Source organism: Bombina bombina, chromosome 5 (assembly GCF_027579735.1).
Source record: "Bombina bombina isolate aBomBom1 chromosome 5, aBomBom1.pri, whole genome shotgun sequence".
In the NCBI taxonomy this organism is placed as follows: Eukaryota; Metazoa; Chordata; class Amphibia; order Anura; family Bombinatoridae; genus Bombina; species Bombina bombina.
Genome location: NC_069503.1, coordinates 129,246,329 through 129,266,845, shown reverse-complemented (window position 1 = coordinate 129,266,845; position 20,517 = coordinate 129,246,329). Strand labels below are relative to the sequence as shown.

The 20,517-nt window shown below is 42.7% G+C and overlaps 1 protein-coding gene across 1 annotated transcript in view; it reads left to right on the top strand.

Annotated features, from left to right (window-relative positions):
- Window positions 1-20,517, top strand: part of CDC25A (cell division cycle 25A) — a 174,589-nt gene that overhangs the window by 93,983 nt on the left and 60,089 nt on the right. The window contains 2 exon segments of the mRNA XM_053713687.1: window positions 16,390-16,438; window positions 16,441-16,485. Coding sequence (XP_053569662.1) covers window positions 16,390-16,438; window positions 16,441-16,485 — 94 coding nt within the window.

The following is a 20,517-nucleotide window of genomic DNA, read 5'->3' as shown; positions in this document are numbered from 1 at the left end:
TGAGAAATTTTGGGTTTCCTTTCCCTTAAGTTTTCAGCTGTAAATTACAAAATTTCAGTGTATTAAATTTACCAATTTCTCCTACATTGGTGTGTCTGGTCCATTGCTTCATCCTTACTTGTGGGAATATTCTCTTCACTAACAGGAAATGGCAAAGAGAGCACAGCAAAAGCTGCCCATATAGCCCCCCATCTGGCTCCGCCCCCCAGTCATTCTCTTGCCGCTCTGAACAAGTAGCATCTCCACGGGGATGGTAAAGAGTATGTGGTGTTAGTTGTAGTTTTTTATTCTTCTATCAAGAGTTTATTTTAAAATAGTGCCGGTTTGTACTATTTACTCTAAAACAGAGAGTATGATTTTAGCAGCAGTAACTAAAATCAATTGCTGTTCCCACGCAGGACTGTTGAGCCCCAGAGAACTTCAGTTGGGGGGAACAGTTTGCAGACTTTTCTGCTCAAGTATGACTAGTCCATTTCTAACAAGACATAGTATGCTAGAAGACTGTCATTTCCCTTTTTGAGCTCGGTAAGCCATTTTCTTAGACTCATAACGGAATGAAGGCTTATTAATGGGCTATATACTGGTTGACACTATTGTGGGCTAAATCGATTGATTTATACAATATTTATCTCTTTTGGAGTGTTTTGGAATTTGAAAACACTTTGGGAATGTTTTTTAATCGCCTGGCAGTCGTTTAGGACACCTATTCTAGTCAGGAAGGGCCTTTCACTCTAGTATGAGGGAGGAGGCCTCATTTTCGCACCTTAATTGCGCAGTTACTTCTGGAAGCAGTGCATGCAGCTTCATGTGAGTGGGTCCGGTGGCCATAAAAAACGATTCTGGAAGGCTTATTTCTGTGGCGAATATCCCCTAAGGAAAGGTGAAGCCGCAGCAAAGGCTGTGGCTGGGACTGTAGTGGGTTTAAGCTGGTAAATTAATCAAATAGCTCCGGTTTGCTCATTTAAGGGGTTACAAACTTGAAATTTGGTGTGCAATACTTTCAAAGCATTAAGAACACTAGGGTGCAAATTTGGTAAGGATAGTTTTTCACACACATTCAGAAATAAAGTGTGCTCTGTTTAAGCCAGTAACGGTTTTGTTTAAAAACGGTTTTATTGCATTTATAGCCTGTAAAAGCCTGTCTAACATGTCTGTACCTTCAGATAGAACATGTTCTGTATGTATGGAGGCCAAGGTGGTCCCCCCTTTAAATGTATGTGAGAATTGTGCCATGGCGTCCAAACAAAGTAAAGACAGTACTGTCACATTTAATAAGGTTGCCCAAGATGATTCCTCAAATGAAGGTAGAGGGGGTAGTTCACCATCCTCTCCTTCTGTGTCAACACCAGTTATGCCGCGCAGGCGACACCTAGTACATCTAGCGCGCCAATGCTTTTTACTATGCAACAATTAACGGCAGTAAGGATAATTCTATAGCTAATATTTTATCCAAAATGCCAGCATTTCAAAGAAAGCGTGATTGCTCAGTTTTAAATGCAGCGGATGAGCAAGGGTGCGCTGACGATAATTTATCGGTCATACCCTCACACCAGTCAGAATTGGCAGTGAGGGAGGGTCTGTCGGAGGGAGAAATTTCTGATTCAGGAAAAGTTTCTCAACAGGCAGAACCTGATGTTGTGACGTTTAAATTTAAGTTAGAACATCTCCGCGCCCTGCTTAAGGAGGTGCTAACTACTCTGGACGATTGTGACTCTTTGGTCATTCCAGAAAAATTCTGCAAAATGGACAAATTCCTAGAGGTCCCTGTGCACCCTGATGCCTTTCCGATACCCAAGAGGGTGGCGGACATAGTGACTAAGGAGTGGAGAAACCAGGCATACCTTTTGTCCCACCTCCTATATTTCTTCTGTTATGTGTGATCAGTCCACGGGTCATCATTACTTCTGGGATATAACTCCTCCCCAACAGGAAATGCAAGAGGATTCACCCAGCAGAGCTGCATATAGCTCCTCCCCCTCTACGTCAGTCCCAGTCATTCTCTTGCACCCAACGACTAGATAGGATGTGTGAGAGGACTATGGTGATTATACTTAGTTTTTATGACTTCAATCAAAAGTTTGTTATTTTAAAATAGCACCGGAGCGTGTTATTACTTCTCTGCAGAGTTTGAGGAAGAATCCTGTCAGAGTTTTTTACTATGATTTTAACCGGAGTAGTTAAGATCATATTGCTGTTCTCGGCCATCTGAGGGAGGTAAAGGCTTCAGATCAGGGGACAGCGGGCAGATGAATCTGCATTGAGGTATGTAGCAGTTTTTATTTCTGAATGGAATTGATGAGAAAATCCTGCCATACCGTTAAAATGACATGTATGTATACACTTCAGTTTTCTGGGATGGTATTTCACCGGAACTACTCTGTTAAAGGTCACTAATCCTTTTTAATAACTATTTATCATGTTAAACGTTTTTGCTGGAATGTAGAATCGTTTACATTGCTGAGGTACTGTGTGAATAAATATTTGGGCATTATTTTCCACTTGGCAGTTTTTTTTGCTTTAATTGTGACAGTTTCGTTTCTCTTCACTGCTGTGTGGGAGAGGGAGGGGCCGTTTTTGGCGCTCTTTGCTACGCATCAAAAAATACCAGGGTCCATTCAAACATCAAAATCTAACTTCTCTGAAGCTGACTGCTTGGAAATTGAACGTTTGATTTTATCAAAACGTGGTTTTTCTGAGTCGGTTATTGATACCCTGATACAGGCTAGGAAGCCTGTTACCAGAAAGATTTACCATAAAATATGGCGTAAATACCTATACTGGTGCGAAATCCAAACATTACTCCTGGAGTAAGGTTAGGATCTCTAGGATATTGTCTTTTCTACAAGAAGGGTTAGAAAAGGGTTTATCAGCTAGTTCATTAAAGGGACAGATTTCAGCTCTGTCCATCTTGTTACACAGGCGTCTGTCAGAAAATCCAGACGTCCAGGCTTTTTGTCAGGCTTTGGCTAGGATCAAGCCTGTGTTTAAAGCTGTTGCTCCGCCATGGAGTTTAAACTTAGTTCTTAACGTTTTACAGGTGTTCCATTTGAACCCCTTCATTCCATTGATATAAAATTGTTATCTTGGAAAGTTCTGTTTTTAATGGCTATTTCCTCGGCTCGAAGAGTCCTCTGAGTTATCAGCCTTACATTGTGATTCTCCTTATCTGATTTTTCACTCAGAACAAGTAGTTCTGCGTACTAAACCAGGGTTCTTACCTAAGGTAGTCACTAACAGGATATCAATCAAGAGATTGTTGTTCCATCCTTGTGTCCAAATCCTTCTTCAAAGAAGGAACGTCTTCTACACAATCTGGATGTAGTTCGTGCCCTCAAGTTCTACTTGCAGGCAACTAAAGATTTTCGCCAAACTTCTTCCCTGTTTGTCGTTTATTCTGGACAGAGGAGAGGTCAAAAAGCTCTGCTACCTCTCTCTCTTTTTGGCTTCGTAGCATAATACGTTTAGCCTATGAACTGCTGGACAGCAGCCCCCTGAAAGAATTACAGCTCACTCCACTAGAGCTGTGGCTTCCACTTGGGCCTTTAAGAATGAGGCCTCTGTTGAACAGATTTGCAAGGCTGCAACTTGGTCTTCGCTTCATACTTTTTCCAAATTTTACAAATTTGACACTTTTGCTTCTTCGGAGGCTATTTTTGGGAGAAAGGTTCTTCAGGCAGTGGTTCCTTCTGTATAATGAGCCTGCCTATCCCTCCCGTCATCCGTGTACTTTTGCTTTGGTATTGGTATCCCAGAAGTAATGATGACCCGTGGACTGATCACACATAACAGAAGAAAACATAATTTATGCTTACCCTGATAAATTCCTTTCTTCTGTTGTGTGATCAGTCCACGGCCCGCCCTGTTTTAAGGCAGGTAAATATCTTTTTAAATTATACTCCAGTCACCACTTCACCCTTGGTTACTCCTTTCTCGTTGATTCTTGGTCGAAATGACTGGGACTGACGTAGAGGGGAGGAGCTATATGCAGCTCTGCTGGGTGAATCCTCTTGCATTTCCTGTTGGGGAGGAGTTATATCCCAGAAGTAATGATGACCCGTGGACTGATCACACAACAGAAGAAAGGAATTTATCAGGTAAGCATAAATTATGTTTTTGTCGACCCAAGGAGGGACGCATGGCAAAACAGTCCCTAAGGTTGGGGGGCAGTTTCTACATTGGCCAAACGCACGACTATTCCCATTGAGGACAGTTGTGCTTTCAAAGATCCTATGGATAAAAAATTGGAGGGTTTGCTTAAAAAAGATATTTGTTCAGCAAGGTTTCCTCCTCCAACCAATTTCGTGCATTATTCCTGTCACAACGGCGGCGTGTTTTTGGTTCGAAGAACTAGAAAATTCGCTCAATAAGGAGACTCCTTATGAGGAAGTCATGGACAGAATTCACCGCACTTAAGTTAGCTAATTCCTTTATTTTAGATGCCGCTTTGCAATTGGCGAAGTTAGCGGCGAAATATTCAGGTTTTGCAATTGTGGTGCGCAGAGCGCTCTGGCTTAAAGTCTTGGTCGGCGGATGTGTCTTCCAAAACAAAAATGCTTATATCTCCTTTCAAAGGTAAGACCCTTTTGGGGCCAGAATTGAAGGAGATTATTTCAGACATCACTGGGGGAATGGGCCACGCCTCCCACAGGATAGGCCCTTTAAGGCTAAGAATAAAATCTACTTTCTCCAACATCGGTGTGTCCGGTCCACGGCGTCATCCTTACTTGTGGGATATTCTCTTCCCCAACAGGAAATGGCAAAGAGCCCAGCAAAGCTGGTCACATGATCCCTCCTAGGCTCCGCCTACCCCAGTCATTCTCTTTGCCGTTGTACAGGCAACATCTCCACGGAGATGGCTTAGAGTTTTTTAGTGTTTAACGGTAGTTTTTCATTATTCAATCAAGAGTTTGTTATTTTCAAATAGTACGGGTACTTACTATTTACTCAGAAACAGAAAAGAGATGAAGAATTCTGTTTGTATGAGGAAAATGATTTTAGCAACCGTAACTAAAATCCATGGCTGTTCCACACAGGACTGTTGAGAGCAATTAACTTCAGTTGGGGGAACAGTTTGCAGTCCCTTGCTGCTTGAGGTATGACACATTCTAACAAGACGATGTAATGCTGGAAGCTGTCATTTTCCCTATGGGATCCGGTAAGCCATGTTTATTACGATTGTAAATAAGGGCTTCACAAGGGCTTATTTAAACTGTAGACTTTTTTCTGGGCTAAATCGATTGATTAATAACACATATTTAGCCTTGAGGGAATCATTTTATCTGGGTATTTTGATATAATAATATCGGCAGGCACTGTTTTAGACACCTTATTCTTTAGGGGCTTTCCCAAAGCATAGGCAGAGTCTCATTTCGCGCCGGTGTTGCGCACTTGTTTTTGAGAGGCATGGCATGCAGTCGCATGTGAGAGGAGCTCTGATACTTATAAAAGACTCTGAAGGCGTCATTTGGTATCGTATTCCCCTTTGGGTTTGGTTGGGTCTCAGCAAAGCAGATACCAGGGACTGTAAAGGGGTTTAAAGCTTAAAACGGCTCCGGTTCCGTTATTTTAAGGGTTAAGCTTCCAAAATTGGTGTTGCAATATTTTCAAGGCTTTAAGACGCTGTGGTGAAAATTTGGTGAATTTTGAACAATTCCTTCATGTTTTTTCGCAATTGCAGTAATAAAGTGTGTTCAGTTTAAAATTTAAAGTGACAGTAACGGTTTTATTTTAAAACGTTTTTTTGTACTTTCTGATCAAGTTTATGCCTGTTTAACATGTCTGAACTACCAGATAGACTGTGTTCTGAATGTGGGGAAGCCAGAATTCCTATTCATTTAAATAAATGTGATTTATGTGATAATGACAATGATGCCCAAGATGATTCCTCAAGTGAGGGGAGTAAGCATGGAACTAGCATCATTCCCTCCTTCGTCTACACGAGTCTTGCCCACTCAGGAGGCCCTAGTACATCTAGCGCGCCAATACTCCTTACTATGCAACAATTAACGGCTGTAATGGATAATTCTGTCAAAAACATTTTAGCCAAAATGAACCCTTGTCAGCGTAAGCGTGGCTGCTCTGTTTTAGTTACTGAAGAGCATGACAACGCTGATATTAATATCTCTGAAGGGCCCCTAACCCAATCTGAGGGGGCCAGGGAGGTTTTGTCTGAGGGAGAAATTACTGATTTAGGGAACATTCTCAGCAGGCTGAATCTGATGTGATTACATTTAAATTTAAATTGGAACATCTCCGCATTTTGCTTAAGGAGGTATTATCCACTCTGGATGATTGTGAAAATTTAGTCATCCCAGAGAAACTATGTAAAATGGACAAGTTCCTAGAGGTGCCGGGGCTCCCAGAAGCTTTTCCTATACCCAAGCGGGTGGCGGACATTGTTAATAAAGAATGGGAAAGGCCCGGTATTCCTTTCGTCCTCCCCCCATATTTAAAAAATTGTTTTCTATGGTCGACCCCAGAAAGGACTTATGGCAGTCAGTCCCCAAGGTCGAGGGAGCGGTTTTCTACTTTAAACAAACGCACCCACTATTCCCATAGAGGATAGTTTGTGCTTTCAAAGATCCTATGGATAAAAAATTAGAAGGTTTGCTTAAAAAGATGTTGTTCAGCAGGGTTACCTTCTACAACCCATTTCATGCATTGTCCCTGTCACTACTGCCGCATATTTCTGGTTTGATGAACTGCTTAAGGTGCTCGATAGTGACTCTCCTCTTATGAGGAGATTATGGACAGAATCAATGCTCTCAAATTGGCTAATTCTTTCACTCTAGACGCCTCTTTGCAATTGGCTAAGTTAGCGGCTAAGAACTCTGGGTTTGCTATTGTGGCGCGCAGAGCGCTTTGGTTGAAATCTTGGTCGGCTGATGCGTCTTCCAAGAACAAGCTACTAAACATTCCTTTCAAGGGGAAAACGTTGTTTGGTCCTGACTTGAAGGAGATTATCTCTGATATCACTGGGGGTAAGGGCCACGCCCTTCCTCAGGATCGGCCTTTCAAGGCAAAAAATAGACCTAATTTTCGTCCCTTTCGTAAAAACGGACCAGCCCAAGGTGCTACGTCCTCTAAGCAAGAGGGTAATACTTCTCAGGCCAAGCCAGCTTGGAGACCAATGCAAGGCTGGAACAAGGGAAAGCAGGCCAAGAAACCTGCCACTGCTACCAAGACAGCATGAAATATTGGCCCCCGATCCGGGACCGGATCTGGTGGGGGGCAGACTCTCTCTCTTCGCTCAGGCTTGGGCAAGAGATGTTCTGGATCCTTGGGCGCTAGAAATAGTCTCCCAGGGTTATCTTCTGGAATTCAAGGGACTTCCCCCAAGGGGGAGGTTCCACAGGTCGCAGTTGTCTTCAGACCACATAAAAAGACAGGCGTTCTTACATTGGTGTAGAAGACCTGTTAAAAATGGGAGTGATTCATCCTGTTCCATTAAGAGAACAAGGGATGGGGTTCTACTCCAATCTGTTCATAGTTCCCAAAAAGAGGGAACGTTCAGACCAAATCCTAGATCTCAAGATCTTAAACAAATTTCTCAAGGTCCCATCGTTCAAGATGGAAACCATTCGAACTATCCTTCCTTCCATCCAGGAAGGTCAATTCATGACCACGGTGGATTTAAAGATGCGTATCTACATATTCCTATCCAAAAAGGAACATCATCGGTTCCTAAGGTTTGCATTCCTGGACAAACATTACCAGTTCGTGGCGCTTCCTTTCGGATTAGCCACTGCTCCAAGGATTTTCACAAAGGTACTAGGGTCCCTTCTAGCGGTGCTAAGACCAAGGGGCATTGCAGTAGTACCTTACCTGGACGACATTCTGATTCAAGCGTCGTCCCTCCTCAAGCAAAGGCTCACACGGACATTGTCCTGGCCTTTCTCAGATCTCACGGCTGGAAAGTGAACGTGGAAAAGAGTTCTCTATCCCCCGTCAACAAGGTTCCCTTCTTGGGAACAATTATAGACTCCTTAGAAATGAGGATCTTTCTAACAGAGGCCAGAAAAACAAAGCTTCTGGGACTCTTGTCGGATACTTCATTTCCGTTCCTCTTCCTTCCATAGCTCAGTGCATGGAAGTGATCGGGTTGATGGTGGCGGGCGATGGACATAGTTCCTTTTTGCGCGCATTCATCTAAGACCATTACAACTGTGCATGCTCAGTCCAGTGGAATGGGGACCTATACAGACTTGTCTCCGCAGATACAAGTAAATCAGAGAACCAGAGACTCACTCCGTTGGTGGCTGTCCCTGGACAATCTGTCTCAAGGGATGATGTTCCACAGACCAGAGTGGGTCATTGTCACGACCGACGCCAGTCTGATAGGCTGGGGCGCGGTCTGGGGATCCCTGAAAGCTCAGGGTCTTTGGTCTCGGGAGAATCTCTTCTACCGATAAATATTCTGAACTGAGAGCGATATTCAATGCTCTCCAGGCCTGGCCCCAGCTTGCGAGGACCAGGTTCATACGGTTTCAATCAGACAACATGACGACTGTTTGCGTACATCAACCATCAGGGGGGAACAAGGAGTTCCCTAGCGATGGAAGAAGTAACCAAAATTATTCTTTGGGCGGAGTCTCACTCCTGCCACCTGTCTGCTATCCACATCCCAGGAGTGGAAAATTGGGAAGCGGATTTTCTGAGTCGGCAGACATTTGCATCCGGGGGAGTGGGAACTCCATCCGGAAATCTTTGCCCAAGTCACTCACCTGTGGGGCATTCCAGACATGGATCTGATGGCCTCTCGTCAGAACTTCAAAGTTCCTTGCTACGGGGCCAGAATCCAGGGATCCCAAGGCGGGCTCTAGTGGATGCACTAGTAGCACCTTGGACCTTCAAACTAGCTTATGTGTTCCCGCCATTTCCTCTCATCCCCAGGCTGATAGCCAGGATCAAGCAGGAGAGGGCGTCGGTGATCTTGATAGCTCCTGCGTGGCCACGCAGGACTTGGTATGCAGATCTGGTGAATATGTCATCGGCTCCACCTTGGAAGCTACCTTTGAGACGAGACCTTCTTGTTCAGGGTCCGTTCGAACATCCGAATCTGGTTTCACTCCAGCTGGACTGCTTGGAGATTGAACGCTTGATTTTATCGAAGCGAGGATTCTCAGATTCTGTTATCGATACTCTTGTTCAGGCCAGAAAGCCTGTGACTAGAAAGATTACCACAAAATTTGGAAAAAATATATCTGTTGGTGTGAATCTAAAGGATTCCCTTGGACAAGGTTAAGATTCCTAGGATTCTATCCTTCCTTCAAGAAGGATTGGAAAAAGGATTATCTGCAAGTTCCCTGAAGGGACAGATTTCTGCCTTGTCGGTATTACTTCACAAAAAGCTGGCAGTGTGCAGATGTTCAAGCCTTTGTTCAGGCTCTGGTTAGAATCAAGCCTGTTTACAAACCTTTGACTCCTCCTTGTGAGTCTCAATTTAGTTCTTTCAGTTCTTCAGGGGGTTCCGTTTGAACCCTTACATTCGTTGATATTAAGTTATTATCTTGGAAAGTTTTGTTTTTAGTTGCGATTTCTTCTGCTAGAAGAGTCTCAGAATTATCTGCTCTGCAGTGTTCTCCTCCTTATCTGGTGTTCCATGCAGATAAGGTGGTTTTACGTACTAAACCTGGTTTTCTTCCAAAAGTTGTTTCTAACAAAACCATTAACCAGGAGATTATCGTACCTTCTCTGTGTCCAAAACCAGTTTCAAAGAAGGAACGTTTGTTGCACAATTTGGATGTTGTTCGCGCTCTAAAATTCTATTTAGATGCTACAAAGGATTTTAGGACAAACATCTTCCTTGTTTGTTGTTTATTCAGGTAAAAGGAGAGGTCAAAAAGCAACTTCTACCTCTCTCTCTTTTGGATTAAAAGCCATCATCAGATTGGCTTACGAGGACTGCAGGACGGCAGCCTCCCGAAAGAATCACAGCTCATTCCCACTAGGGCTGTGGCTTCCACATGGGCCTTCAAGAACGAGGCTTCTGTTGATCAGATATGTAGGGCAGCGACTTGGTCTTCACTGCACACTTTTACCAAATTTTACAAGTTTGATACTTTTGCTTCTTCTGAGGCTATTTTTGGGAGAAAGGTTTTGCAAGCCGTGGTGCCTTCCATTTAGGTGACCTGATTTGCTCCCTCCCTTCATCCGTGTCCTAAAGCTTTGGTATTGGTTCCCACAAGTAAGGATGACGCCGCTGGACCGGACACACCTATGTTGGAGAAAACAGAATTTATGTTTACCTGATAAATTCTTTCTCCAACGGTGGTGTCGGGCCCACGGCCCGCCCTGGTTTTTTTAATCAGGTCTGATATTTTATTTTCTTTAACTACAGTCACCACATGTACCATATGGTTTCTCCTATGCAATATTCCTCCTTAACGTCGGTCGACATGACTGGGGTAGGCAGGAGCCTAGGAGGGATCATGTGACCAGCTTTGCTGGGCTCTTTGCCATTTCCTGTTGGGGAAGAGAATATCCACAAGTAAGGATGACGCCGTGGACCGGACACACCGTTGGAGAAAGAAATTTATCAGGTAAACATAAATTCTGTTTTTCGTTCCTTTCGCAACTTCAGGAACGGACAGTCTCCTAACTCTGCAGCCTCTAGACAAGATGGTAATGCTTCCCAGGCTAAGCCAGCATGGAAGCCAATGCAAGGCTGAACAAGGGTAAACAGGCCAAGAAGCCTGCTGCTGCTACCAAGACATCATGAAGGGGTAGCCCCCGATCTGAGACCGGATCTAGTAGGGGGCAGACTTTCTCTCTTTGCTCAGCTTCGGCAAGAGATGTTCAGGATCCCTGGGCACTAGAAATAGTCTCTCAGGGTTATCTTCTAGAATTCAAGGAACTTCCTCCAAGGGGAAGGTTCCACATGTCTCGCTTATCTTCAGACCAGATAAAGAGACAGGCATTCTTACATTGCGTAGGATATCTATTAAAGATGGGAGTGAAACACCCAGTCCCAACAGTGGAACAAGGCCAGGGGTTTTACTCAAACCTGTTTGTAGTTCCCAAAAAAGAGGGAACTTTCAGACCAAATCTGGATTTAAAAATTCAAAACAAATTTCTCAGAGTTCCATCGTTCAAAATGGAAACCATTCGAACGATTTTACCAACAATCCAGGAGGGTCAATACATGACTACCGTGGATTTAAAGGATGCGTACCTACATATTCCTATCCACAAAGATCATCATCATCAGTTCCTAAGGTTCGCCTTTCTGGACAAACATTACCAGTTCGTGGCTCTTCTGTTCGGTTTAGCCACTGCTCCCAGAATTTTCACAAGGTGCTAGGGTCCCTTCTAGCGCGTTCTAAGACAGAGGGGGCATTGCAGTGGCACCTTACCTAGACGACATCCTAATCCAAGCGGCTGTCCCTTTCCAGATCAAGGGCTCATACAGACATTGTATTAGCTTTTCTCAGGTCTCACGGGTGGAAGGTGAACGTGGAAAAGAGTTCCCTGTCCCCGTCTACAAGAGTTCCTTTCTGGGAACAATTATAGATTCTGTAGAAATGAAGATTTTTTCTGACAGAGGTCAGAAAATCAAAGCTTCTAAGACTTGTCAAGTTCTTCAATCTATTCTCAGCCTTCCATAGCTCAGTGCATGGAAGTAATAGGTCTAATGGTTGCAGCAATGGACGTGGTTCCTTTTGCTCGAATTCATCCAAGACCATTGCAACTGTGCATGCTCAGACAGTGGAATGGGGATTATGCAGACTTGTCTTCCCAGATTCAAGTAGACCAGTAAACCAGAGACTCACTCCGTTGGTGGTTGACTCAGGATCACCTGTCTCAGGGAATGAGTTTCCGCAGACCAGAGTGGGTCATTGTCACGACCGACGCCAGTCTATTAGGCTGGGGCGCGGTCTGGGACTCCCTGAAAGCTCAGGTCTATGGTCTCGGGAAGAGTCTCTTCTCCCGATAAACATCTTGGAATTGAGAGCGATATTCAATGCACTCCGGGCTTGGCCTCAACTAGCGAAGGCCGGATTCATAAGATTCCAGTTGGACAACATGACAACTGTAGCTTACATCCATCAGGGAGGAACAGAGTTCCTTGGCGATGAGAGAGGTATCCAAGATCATCGAATGGGCAGAGGATCACTCCTGCCATCTATCTGCAATTCACATCCCAGGAGTAGACAACTGGGAGGGCGGATTATTTGAGGAGTCAGACTTTCCATCCGGGGGAGTGGGAACTCCACCCGGAGTCTTTGCCCAGTTAACTTAATTATGGGGCATTCCAGACATGGATCTGATGGAGTCTCGTCAGAACTTCAAGGTTCCTCGCTACGGGTCCAGATCCAGGGATCCCAAGGCGACTCTAGTGGATGCATTAGTGGCGCCTTGGTCGTTCAACCTAGCTTATGTGTTTCCACCGTTTCCTCTCCTTCCCAGGCTCGTAGCCAGGATCAAACAGGAGAAGGCCTCGGTGATTCTGATAGCTCCTGCGTGGCCACGCAGGACTTGGTATGCAGACCTGGTGAATGTCATCGGCCTTCACCATGGAAGCTACCTTTTGAGACAGGATCTTCTAGTACAAGGTCCATTCGAACATCCAAATCTAGTCTCTCTGCAGCTGACTGCTTGAAATTGAACGCTTGATTTTATCTAAGCGTGGGTTTTCAGACTCAGTTATAGATACTCTGGTCCAAGCCAGAAAACCTGTGACTAGGAAAATTTACCATAAAATATGGGAAAAAAAAAAACATAATTTATGTAAGAACTTACCTGAAATTCATTTCTTTAATATTAGCAAGAGTCCATTGAGCTAGTGACGTATGGGATATACATTCCTACCAGGAGGGGCAAAGTTTCCCAAACCTCAAAATGCCTATAAATACACCCCTCACCACACCACAAATCAGTTTAACGAGATAGCCAAGAAGTGGGGGGGACAAGAAAAAAGTGCGAAAGCATAAAAAATAAGGAATTGGAATAATTGTGCTTTATACAAAAAATCATAACCACCACAAAAAAAGGGTGGGCCTCATGGACTCTTGCTACTATGAAAGAAATTAATTTATCAGGTTAAGTTCTTACATAAATTATGTTTTCTTTCATGTAATTAGCAAGAGTCCATGAGCTAGTGACGTATGGGATAATGAATACCCAAGATGAGGATCTTCCACGCAAGAGTCAAAGAGAGGGAGGGATAAAATAAAGACAGCCAATTCCGCTGAAAAATAATCCACACCCAAAATAAAGTTTTAACATCTTATAATGAAAAAAACTGAAATTATAAGCAGAAGAATCAAACTGACACAGCTGCCTGAAGTACTTTTCTACCAAAAACTGCTTCGAAGAAGAAAACACATAAAATGTAGATTTAGGTAAAGTATGCAAAGAAGACCAAGTTGCTGTTTGCAAATCTGTCCACCGAAGCTTCATTCTTAAATGCCCAGGAAGTAGAGACTGACCTAGTAGAATGAGCTGTAATCCTTTGAGGCGGAGTTCTACCCGACTCAACATAAGCATGATGAATCAAAGACTTTAACCAAGATGCCCAAGGAAATGGCAGAAGCCTTCTGACCTTTCCTAGAACCAGAAAGATAACTAATAGACTAGAAGTCTTTCGGAAATCATAGTAGCTTCAACATATTTCAACAGCTCTAACTACATCCAAAGAATGCAACGATCTTTTTCCTTAGAATTCTTAGGATTAGGACACAATGAAGGAACCACAATTTCTCTACTAATGTTGTTAGAATTCACAACCTTAGGTAAAAATTTAAATGAAGTTCGCAAACACCCCCTTATCTGATGAAAAATCAGAAATGGAGACTCACAAGAAAGAGCAGATAATTCAGAAACTCTTCTAGCAGAAGAGATGGCCAAAAGAAACAAAACTTTCCAAGAAAGTAATTTAATATCCAGCGAATGCATAGGTTCAAACGGGAGAGCCTTTGAAGAGCCCCCCAGAACCAAATTCAAACTCCCAAGGAGGAGAAATTGACTTAATAACAGGTTTTATACGAACCAAAGCCTGTACAAAACAATGAATATCAGGAAGACCTAGCGATCTTTCTGTGAAAAAGACCGAAAGAGCAGAGATTTGTCCTTTTCAAGGAACTTGCAGACAAACCTTTATCCAAACCATCCTGAAGAAACTGTAAAATTCTAGGAATTCTAAAAGAATCGCCAAGAAAAATGATGAGAAGAACACCAAGAAAATGTAAGTCTTCCAGATTCGATAATATGTCTGATTTACGAGCCTGTAACATAGTATTAATTACGGAGTCAGAGAAACCTCTATGACTGAGAATAAAGTGTTCAATCTCCATACCTTCAAATTTAAGGATTTGAGATCCTGATGGAAAAAAGGACCTTGCGATAGAAGGTCTGGTCTTAACGGAAAGAGTCCACGGTTGGCAAGTAGCCAATCCGGACAAGATCCGCATACCAAAACCTGTGAGGCCATGCTGGTGCCCCGCAGAACAAACGAACCGCTCCTTTAGAATCTTGGAAATCACTCTTGGCAAGAACTAAGATATAGGCAGGATGATACTTCCAAGGAAGTGACAATGCATCCACTGCTCGGCCTGAGGATCCCTGGATCTGGACAGATACTCGGGAAGCTTCTTGTTTAGATGAGAAGCCATCAAATCTATTTCTGGAAGTCCCCACATTTAAACAATCTGAAGAAATATCTCTGGGTGAAGAGACCATTCGCCCGGATGCAACGTTTCGCGCGACTGAGATAATCCGCTTCCCAATTGTCTATACTGGGATATGAACCGCAGAAATTAGAACAGGAACTGGATTCGCCTCATACCAGTATTCGAGATACTTCTTTCATAGCCAGAGGACTGTGAGTCCCTCCTTGATAGACATATGCCACGGTTGTGACATTGTCGTCTGAAAACAAGATGAACAATTCTCTCTTTAGACGAGGCCACGACTGAAGACACTATCTACATGTAGTAGAAAGCCAAACCAGTACTGAAACGAGAATCAGCAGAGGTAATGGTATATATAAGAGTATATAGTCGATCTGAAAAGGGAGGTAAGAGATGAATCTCTACGACCGATAACAGAACCTATGAAAAAGATCCCCTAGAGGAAGACCATTGTATTCAAATAGGCAATACTCTTTCACATCCTCTGACATTCACTGCACACTGAGGAAACCGGACTCCAGCCTGCTGCGAAGCACATATCAACGTGGAATCTAGCACAAACTTTACTTCACCCCCTTCATGGGAGGCAAAGTTTGTAAAACTGATTTGTGGGTGTGGTGAGGGGTGTATTTATAGGCATTTTGAGGTTTGGGAAACTTTGCCCCTCCTGGTAGGAATGTATATCCCATACGTCACTAGCTCATGGACTCTTGCTAATTACATGAAAGAAATAGTTGTTCCCTCTCTGTGTCCGAATCCAGTTTCGAAGAAGGAACGTTTGTTACACAATTTCGACGTGGTCCATGCTTTAAAATTACTATTTAGATGCAACAAAGGAATTTCAGACAGACTTCATCTTTGTTTGTCGTTTATTCTGGTAAGAGGAGAGGACAGAAAGCTACTGCTACCTCTCTTTCCTTTTGGCTGAAAAGCATCATCCAATTGGGCCGGACGGCAGCCTCCTGAACGAATTACAGCTCATTCTACTAGAGCTGTGGCTTCCACATGGGCCTTCAAGAACGAGGCTTCTGTTGATCAGATATGTAAGGCAGCGACTTGGTCTTCTCTGCACACTTTTGCCAAATTTTACAAATTCGATACTTATGCTTCTTAGGAGGCTAATTTTGGGAGAGAGGTTTTGCAAGCCGTGGTGCCTTCCCGATTAGGTAACCTGATTTGCTCCCTCCCTTCATCCGTGTCTAAGCTTTGGTATTGGTTCCCACAAGTAAGGATGAAGCCGTGGACCGGACACACCAATGTTGGAGGAAAAACAGAATTATGCTTACCTGATAAATTTCTTTCTCCTACGGTGTGTCCGGTCCACCGGCCCGCCCTGGCTTTTTAGTCAGGTCTTCAAATTTTTTCTTTCTATACACTACAGTCACCACGGCACCCTATAGTTTCCTCCTTTTTCTCCTAACCGTCGGTCGAATGACTGGGGGGCGGAGCCAGAGGGGGGGCTATATGGGCAGCTTTTGCTGTGCCTCTCTTTGCCATTTCCTGTTAGGGAAGAGAATATTCCCACAAGTAAGGATGAAGCCGTGGACCGGACACACCGTAGGAGAAATTTATCAGGTAAGCATAAATTCTGTTTTGTGCTTGGCTCTCAAACACCTGTCCACTGTAACCTACAGCTTGCATAGATTTAACACTAGATCAAAAAACTAAATACAGGCTCTGCTTACGGAGGTAAAATCCGCTAGGCAGACAAGGATGCATGTTTTTAAAGGTAATCACTACTTTCTTTTCTATGTTCTAGAGCACAAATCTAATACGATCAAAGTCCTTCTCCAATGCAAAAATCGAAAGCCTTTTGATGATGATGAACGAGATCTTATTGGAGACTTCTCAGAGGTACAAATCCTTCCTATATTTCATGACTTTTTTAAAGTGCTTGCCTAGATTGTGAACATAACTACCATTTCTTCTATAAAGGTAAGACGAGTCCACGGATTCATCCATTACTTGTGGGATATTATCCTTCCTAAACAGGAAGTGGCAAAGAGCACCACAGCAGAGCTGTCTATAATATCTCCTCCCTTAGCTCCACCCCCCAGTCATCTCTTTGCCTACTCTAAGTACTAGGATAGGGTAAAGTGAAAGAGGTGATAAAATATTAGTTTTTCATGTAATTAGCAAGAGTCCATGAGCTAGTGACGTATGGGATATACAAAGTTTCCCAAACCTCAAAATGCCTATAAATACACCCCTCACCACACCCACAAATCAGTTTTACAAACTTTGCCTCCTTTGGAGGTGGTGAATTAAGTTTGTGCTAGATTCTACGTTGATATGCGCTCCGCAGCAGGTTTGGGGCCCGGTTTTCCTCCAGCGTGCAGTGAATGTCAGAGGGATGTGAGGAGAGTATTGCCTATTTGAATGCAGTGATCTCCTTTCTACGGGGTCTATTTCATAGGCTCTCTGTTATCGGTCGTAGAGATTCATCTCTTACCTCCCTTTTCAGATAGACGATATACTCATATATACCATACCTCTACTGATTCTCGTTTCAGTACTGGTTTGGCTTTCTACTACATGTAGATGAGTGATCCTGGGGTAAGTAAGTCTTATTTTCTGTGACACTCTAAGCTATGGTTGGGCACTTTTATATAAAGTTCTAAATATATGTATTCAAACATTTATTTGCCTTGACTCAGGATGTTCAACGTTCCTTATTTTCAGACAGTCAGTTTCATATTTGGGATAATGCTGAATTTTTCATTTTTTTCTTACCTTAAAATTGACTTTTTTTCCTGTGGGGCTGTTAGGCTCGCGGGGCCTGAAAATCATTCATTTTATTGCGTCATTCTTGGCGCAGACTTTTTTGGCGCAAAATTTTTTTTCTATTTCCGGCGTCATACGTGTCGCCGGAAGTTGCGTCATTTTTTTCTGACGTTTTTTGCGCCAAATGTGTCGGCGTTCCGGATGTGGCGTCATTTTTGGCGCCAAAAGCATTTAGGCGCCAAATAATGTGGGCGTCTCTTTTTTGGCGCTAAAATATGGGCGTCATTATTGTCTCCACATTATTTAAGTCTCATTTTTTGCTTCTGGTTGCTAGAAGCTTGTTCACTGGCATTTTTTTCCCATTCCTGAAACTGTCATTTAAGGAATTTGATCAATTTTGCTTTATATGTTTTTTCTATTACATATTGCAAGATGTCCCAGATTGACCTGAGCCAGAAGATACTACTAGAAAATCATTGCCTGGTGCTGGATCTACCAAAGTTAAGTGTATCTGCTGTAAAACTTGTGGTATCTGTTCTCCAGCTGTTTGTAATGAATGTCATGACAAGCTTTGTTATGCAGATATTTCCTTTAGTAATGCTACATTACCTGTTGCCGTTAAATCAACATCTAATACTAGTGTTCCTGTTAAACATAAGGGTTTTTGTGTCTAAACCATTAAGAAGGCTATGTCTGTTATTCCTCCTAGTAACGTAAAAGTCTTTTAAAAAACTTTCATTTTTCAGATGAATTTTTAAATGAACCTCATCATTCTGATTCTTGATAGTGGTTCCTTGGTTCAGAGGATTCTGTTTCAGAGGTTGATGCTGATAAATCTTCATATTTATTCAAAATGGAATTTTATTCGTTCTTTACTTAAAGAAGTCTTAATTGCATTAGAAATAGAGGATTCTGGTCCTCTTGATAATAAATCTAAACGTTTAAATAAGGTTTTTAAATCTCCTGTAGTTATTCCAGAGGTTTTTCCTGTCCCTGATGCTATATCTGAAGTAATCTCTAGGGAATGGAATAATTTGGGTAATTCATTTACTCCTTCTAAACGTTTTAAGCAATTAATCCTGTGCAGCTGACAGATTAGAGTTTTGGGACAAAATCCCTAAAGTTGATGGGGCTATCTCTACTCTTACTAAACGTACTACTATTCCTACGGCAGATAGTACTTCCTTTACGGATCCTTTAGATAGGAAAATTGAATCCTTTCTAAGAAAAGCTTACTTATGTTCAGGTAATCTTCTTAGACCTGCTATATCTTTAGCGGATGTTGCCGCAGCTTCAACTTTTTGGTTGGAAGCTTTAAGCGCAACAAGTATCAGATCATAATTCTCATAGCATTGTTAATCTTCTTCAACATGCTAATAACTGTATTTGTGATGCCATCTTTGATATCATTAGAGTTGATGTCAGGTATATGTCTCTAGCTATTTTAGCTAGAAGAGCTTTATGGCTTAAAACTTGGAATGCTGATATGTCTTCTAGGTAAACTTTGCTTTCCCTTTCCTTCCAGGGTAATAAAATTATTGGTTCTCAGTTGGATTCTATTATCTCAACTGTTACTGGAGGGAAAGGAACTTTTTTACCACAGGATAAAAATCTAAAGGTAAATTTAGGTCTAATAATCGTTTTCGTTCCTTTCGTCACAATAAGGAACAAAAGCCTGATCCTTCATCCTCAGGAGCGGTATCAGTTTGGAAACCATCTCCAGTCTGGAATAAATCCAAGCCTTTTAGAAAACCAAAGCCAGCTCCCAAGTCCACATGAAGGTGCGGCCCTCATTCCAGCTCAGCTGGTAGGGGGCAGATTACGATTTTTCAAAGAAATTTGGATCAATTCAATTCACAATCTTTGATTCAGAACATAGTTTCAGAAGGGTACAGAATTGGCTTCAAAATAAGGCCTCCTGCAAAGAGATTTTTCTTTCCCGTGTCCCAGTAAATCCAGCGAAGGCTCAAGCATTTCAGAAATGTGTTTCAGATCTAGAGTTGGCTGGAGTAATTATGCCAGTTCCAGTTCTGGAACAGGGACTGGGGTTTTATTCAAACTCTCTTCATTGTACTAAAGAAGGAGAATTCCTTCAGACCAGTTCTGGAATCTAAAAATATTGAATCGTTATGTAAGGATACCAAACATTCAAAATGGTAACTATAAGGACTATCCTGCCTTTTGTTCAGGCAAGGGCATTATATGTCCACAATAGATTTACAGGATGCATATCTGATATTCCGATTCATCCAGATCACTATCAGTTTCTGAGATTCTCTTTCCTAGACAAGCATTACCAATTTGTGGCTCTGCCGTTTGGCCTAGCAACAGCTCCAAGGATTTTTACAAAGTTTCTCGGTTGCCCTTCTGTCTGTAATCAGAGAACAGGGTATTGTGGTATTCTTATTTGGACGATATCTTGGTACTTGCTCAGTCTTCACATTTAGCAGAATCTCATACGAATCGACCTCGTATTGTTTCTTCGAGATCATGGTTGGAGGATCAATTTGCCAAAAAGTTCATTGATTCCTCAGACAAGGGTAACCTTTTTAGGTTTCCAGATAGATTCAGTTTCCATGACTCTGTCTCTGACAGACAAGAGACGTCTACAATTGGTTTCAGCCTGTCGAAACCTTCAGTCTCAATCATTCCCTTCGGTAGCCTTATGCATGGAAATTCTAGGTCTTATGACTGCTGCATCGGACGCGATCCCCTTTGCTCGTTTTCACATGCGACCTCTTCAGCTCTGTATGCTGAACCAGTGGTGCAGGGATTTCACAAAGATACATCAATTAATATTTTTAAAACCATTTGTACGACACTCTCTGACGTGGTGGACAGATCACCAACGTTTAGTTCAGGGGGCTTCTTTTGTTCTTCCAACCTGGACTGTGATTTCAACAGATGCAAGTCTGACAGGTTGGGGAGCAGTTTGGGGGTCTCTGACAGCACAAGGAGTTTGGGAATCTCAGGAGGTGAGATTACCAATCAACATTTTGGAACTCCGTGCAATTTTCAGAGAGCCTCTTCAGTCTTGGCCTCTTCTAAAGAGAATCGTTCATTCGTTTTTCAGACAGACAAATGTCACAACTGTGGCATATATCAATCATCAAGGAGGGACTCACAGTCCTCTGGCTATGAAAGAAGTATCTCGAATCTGGTT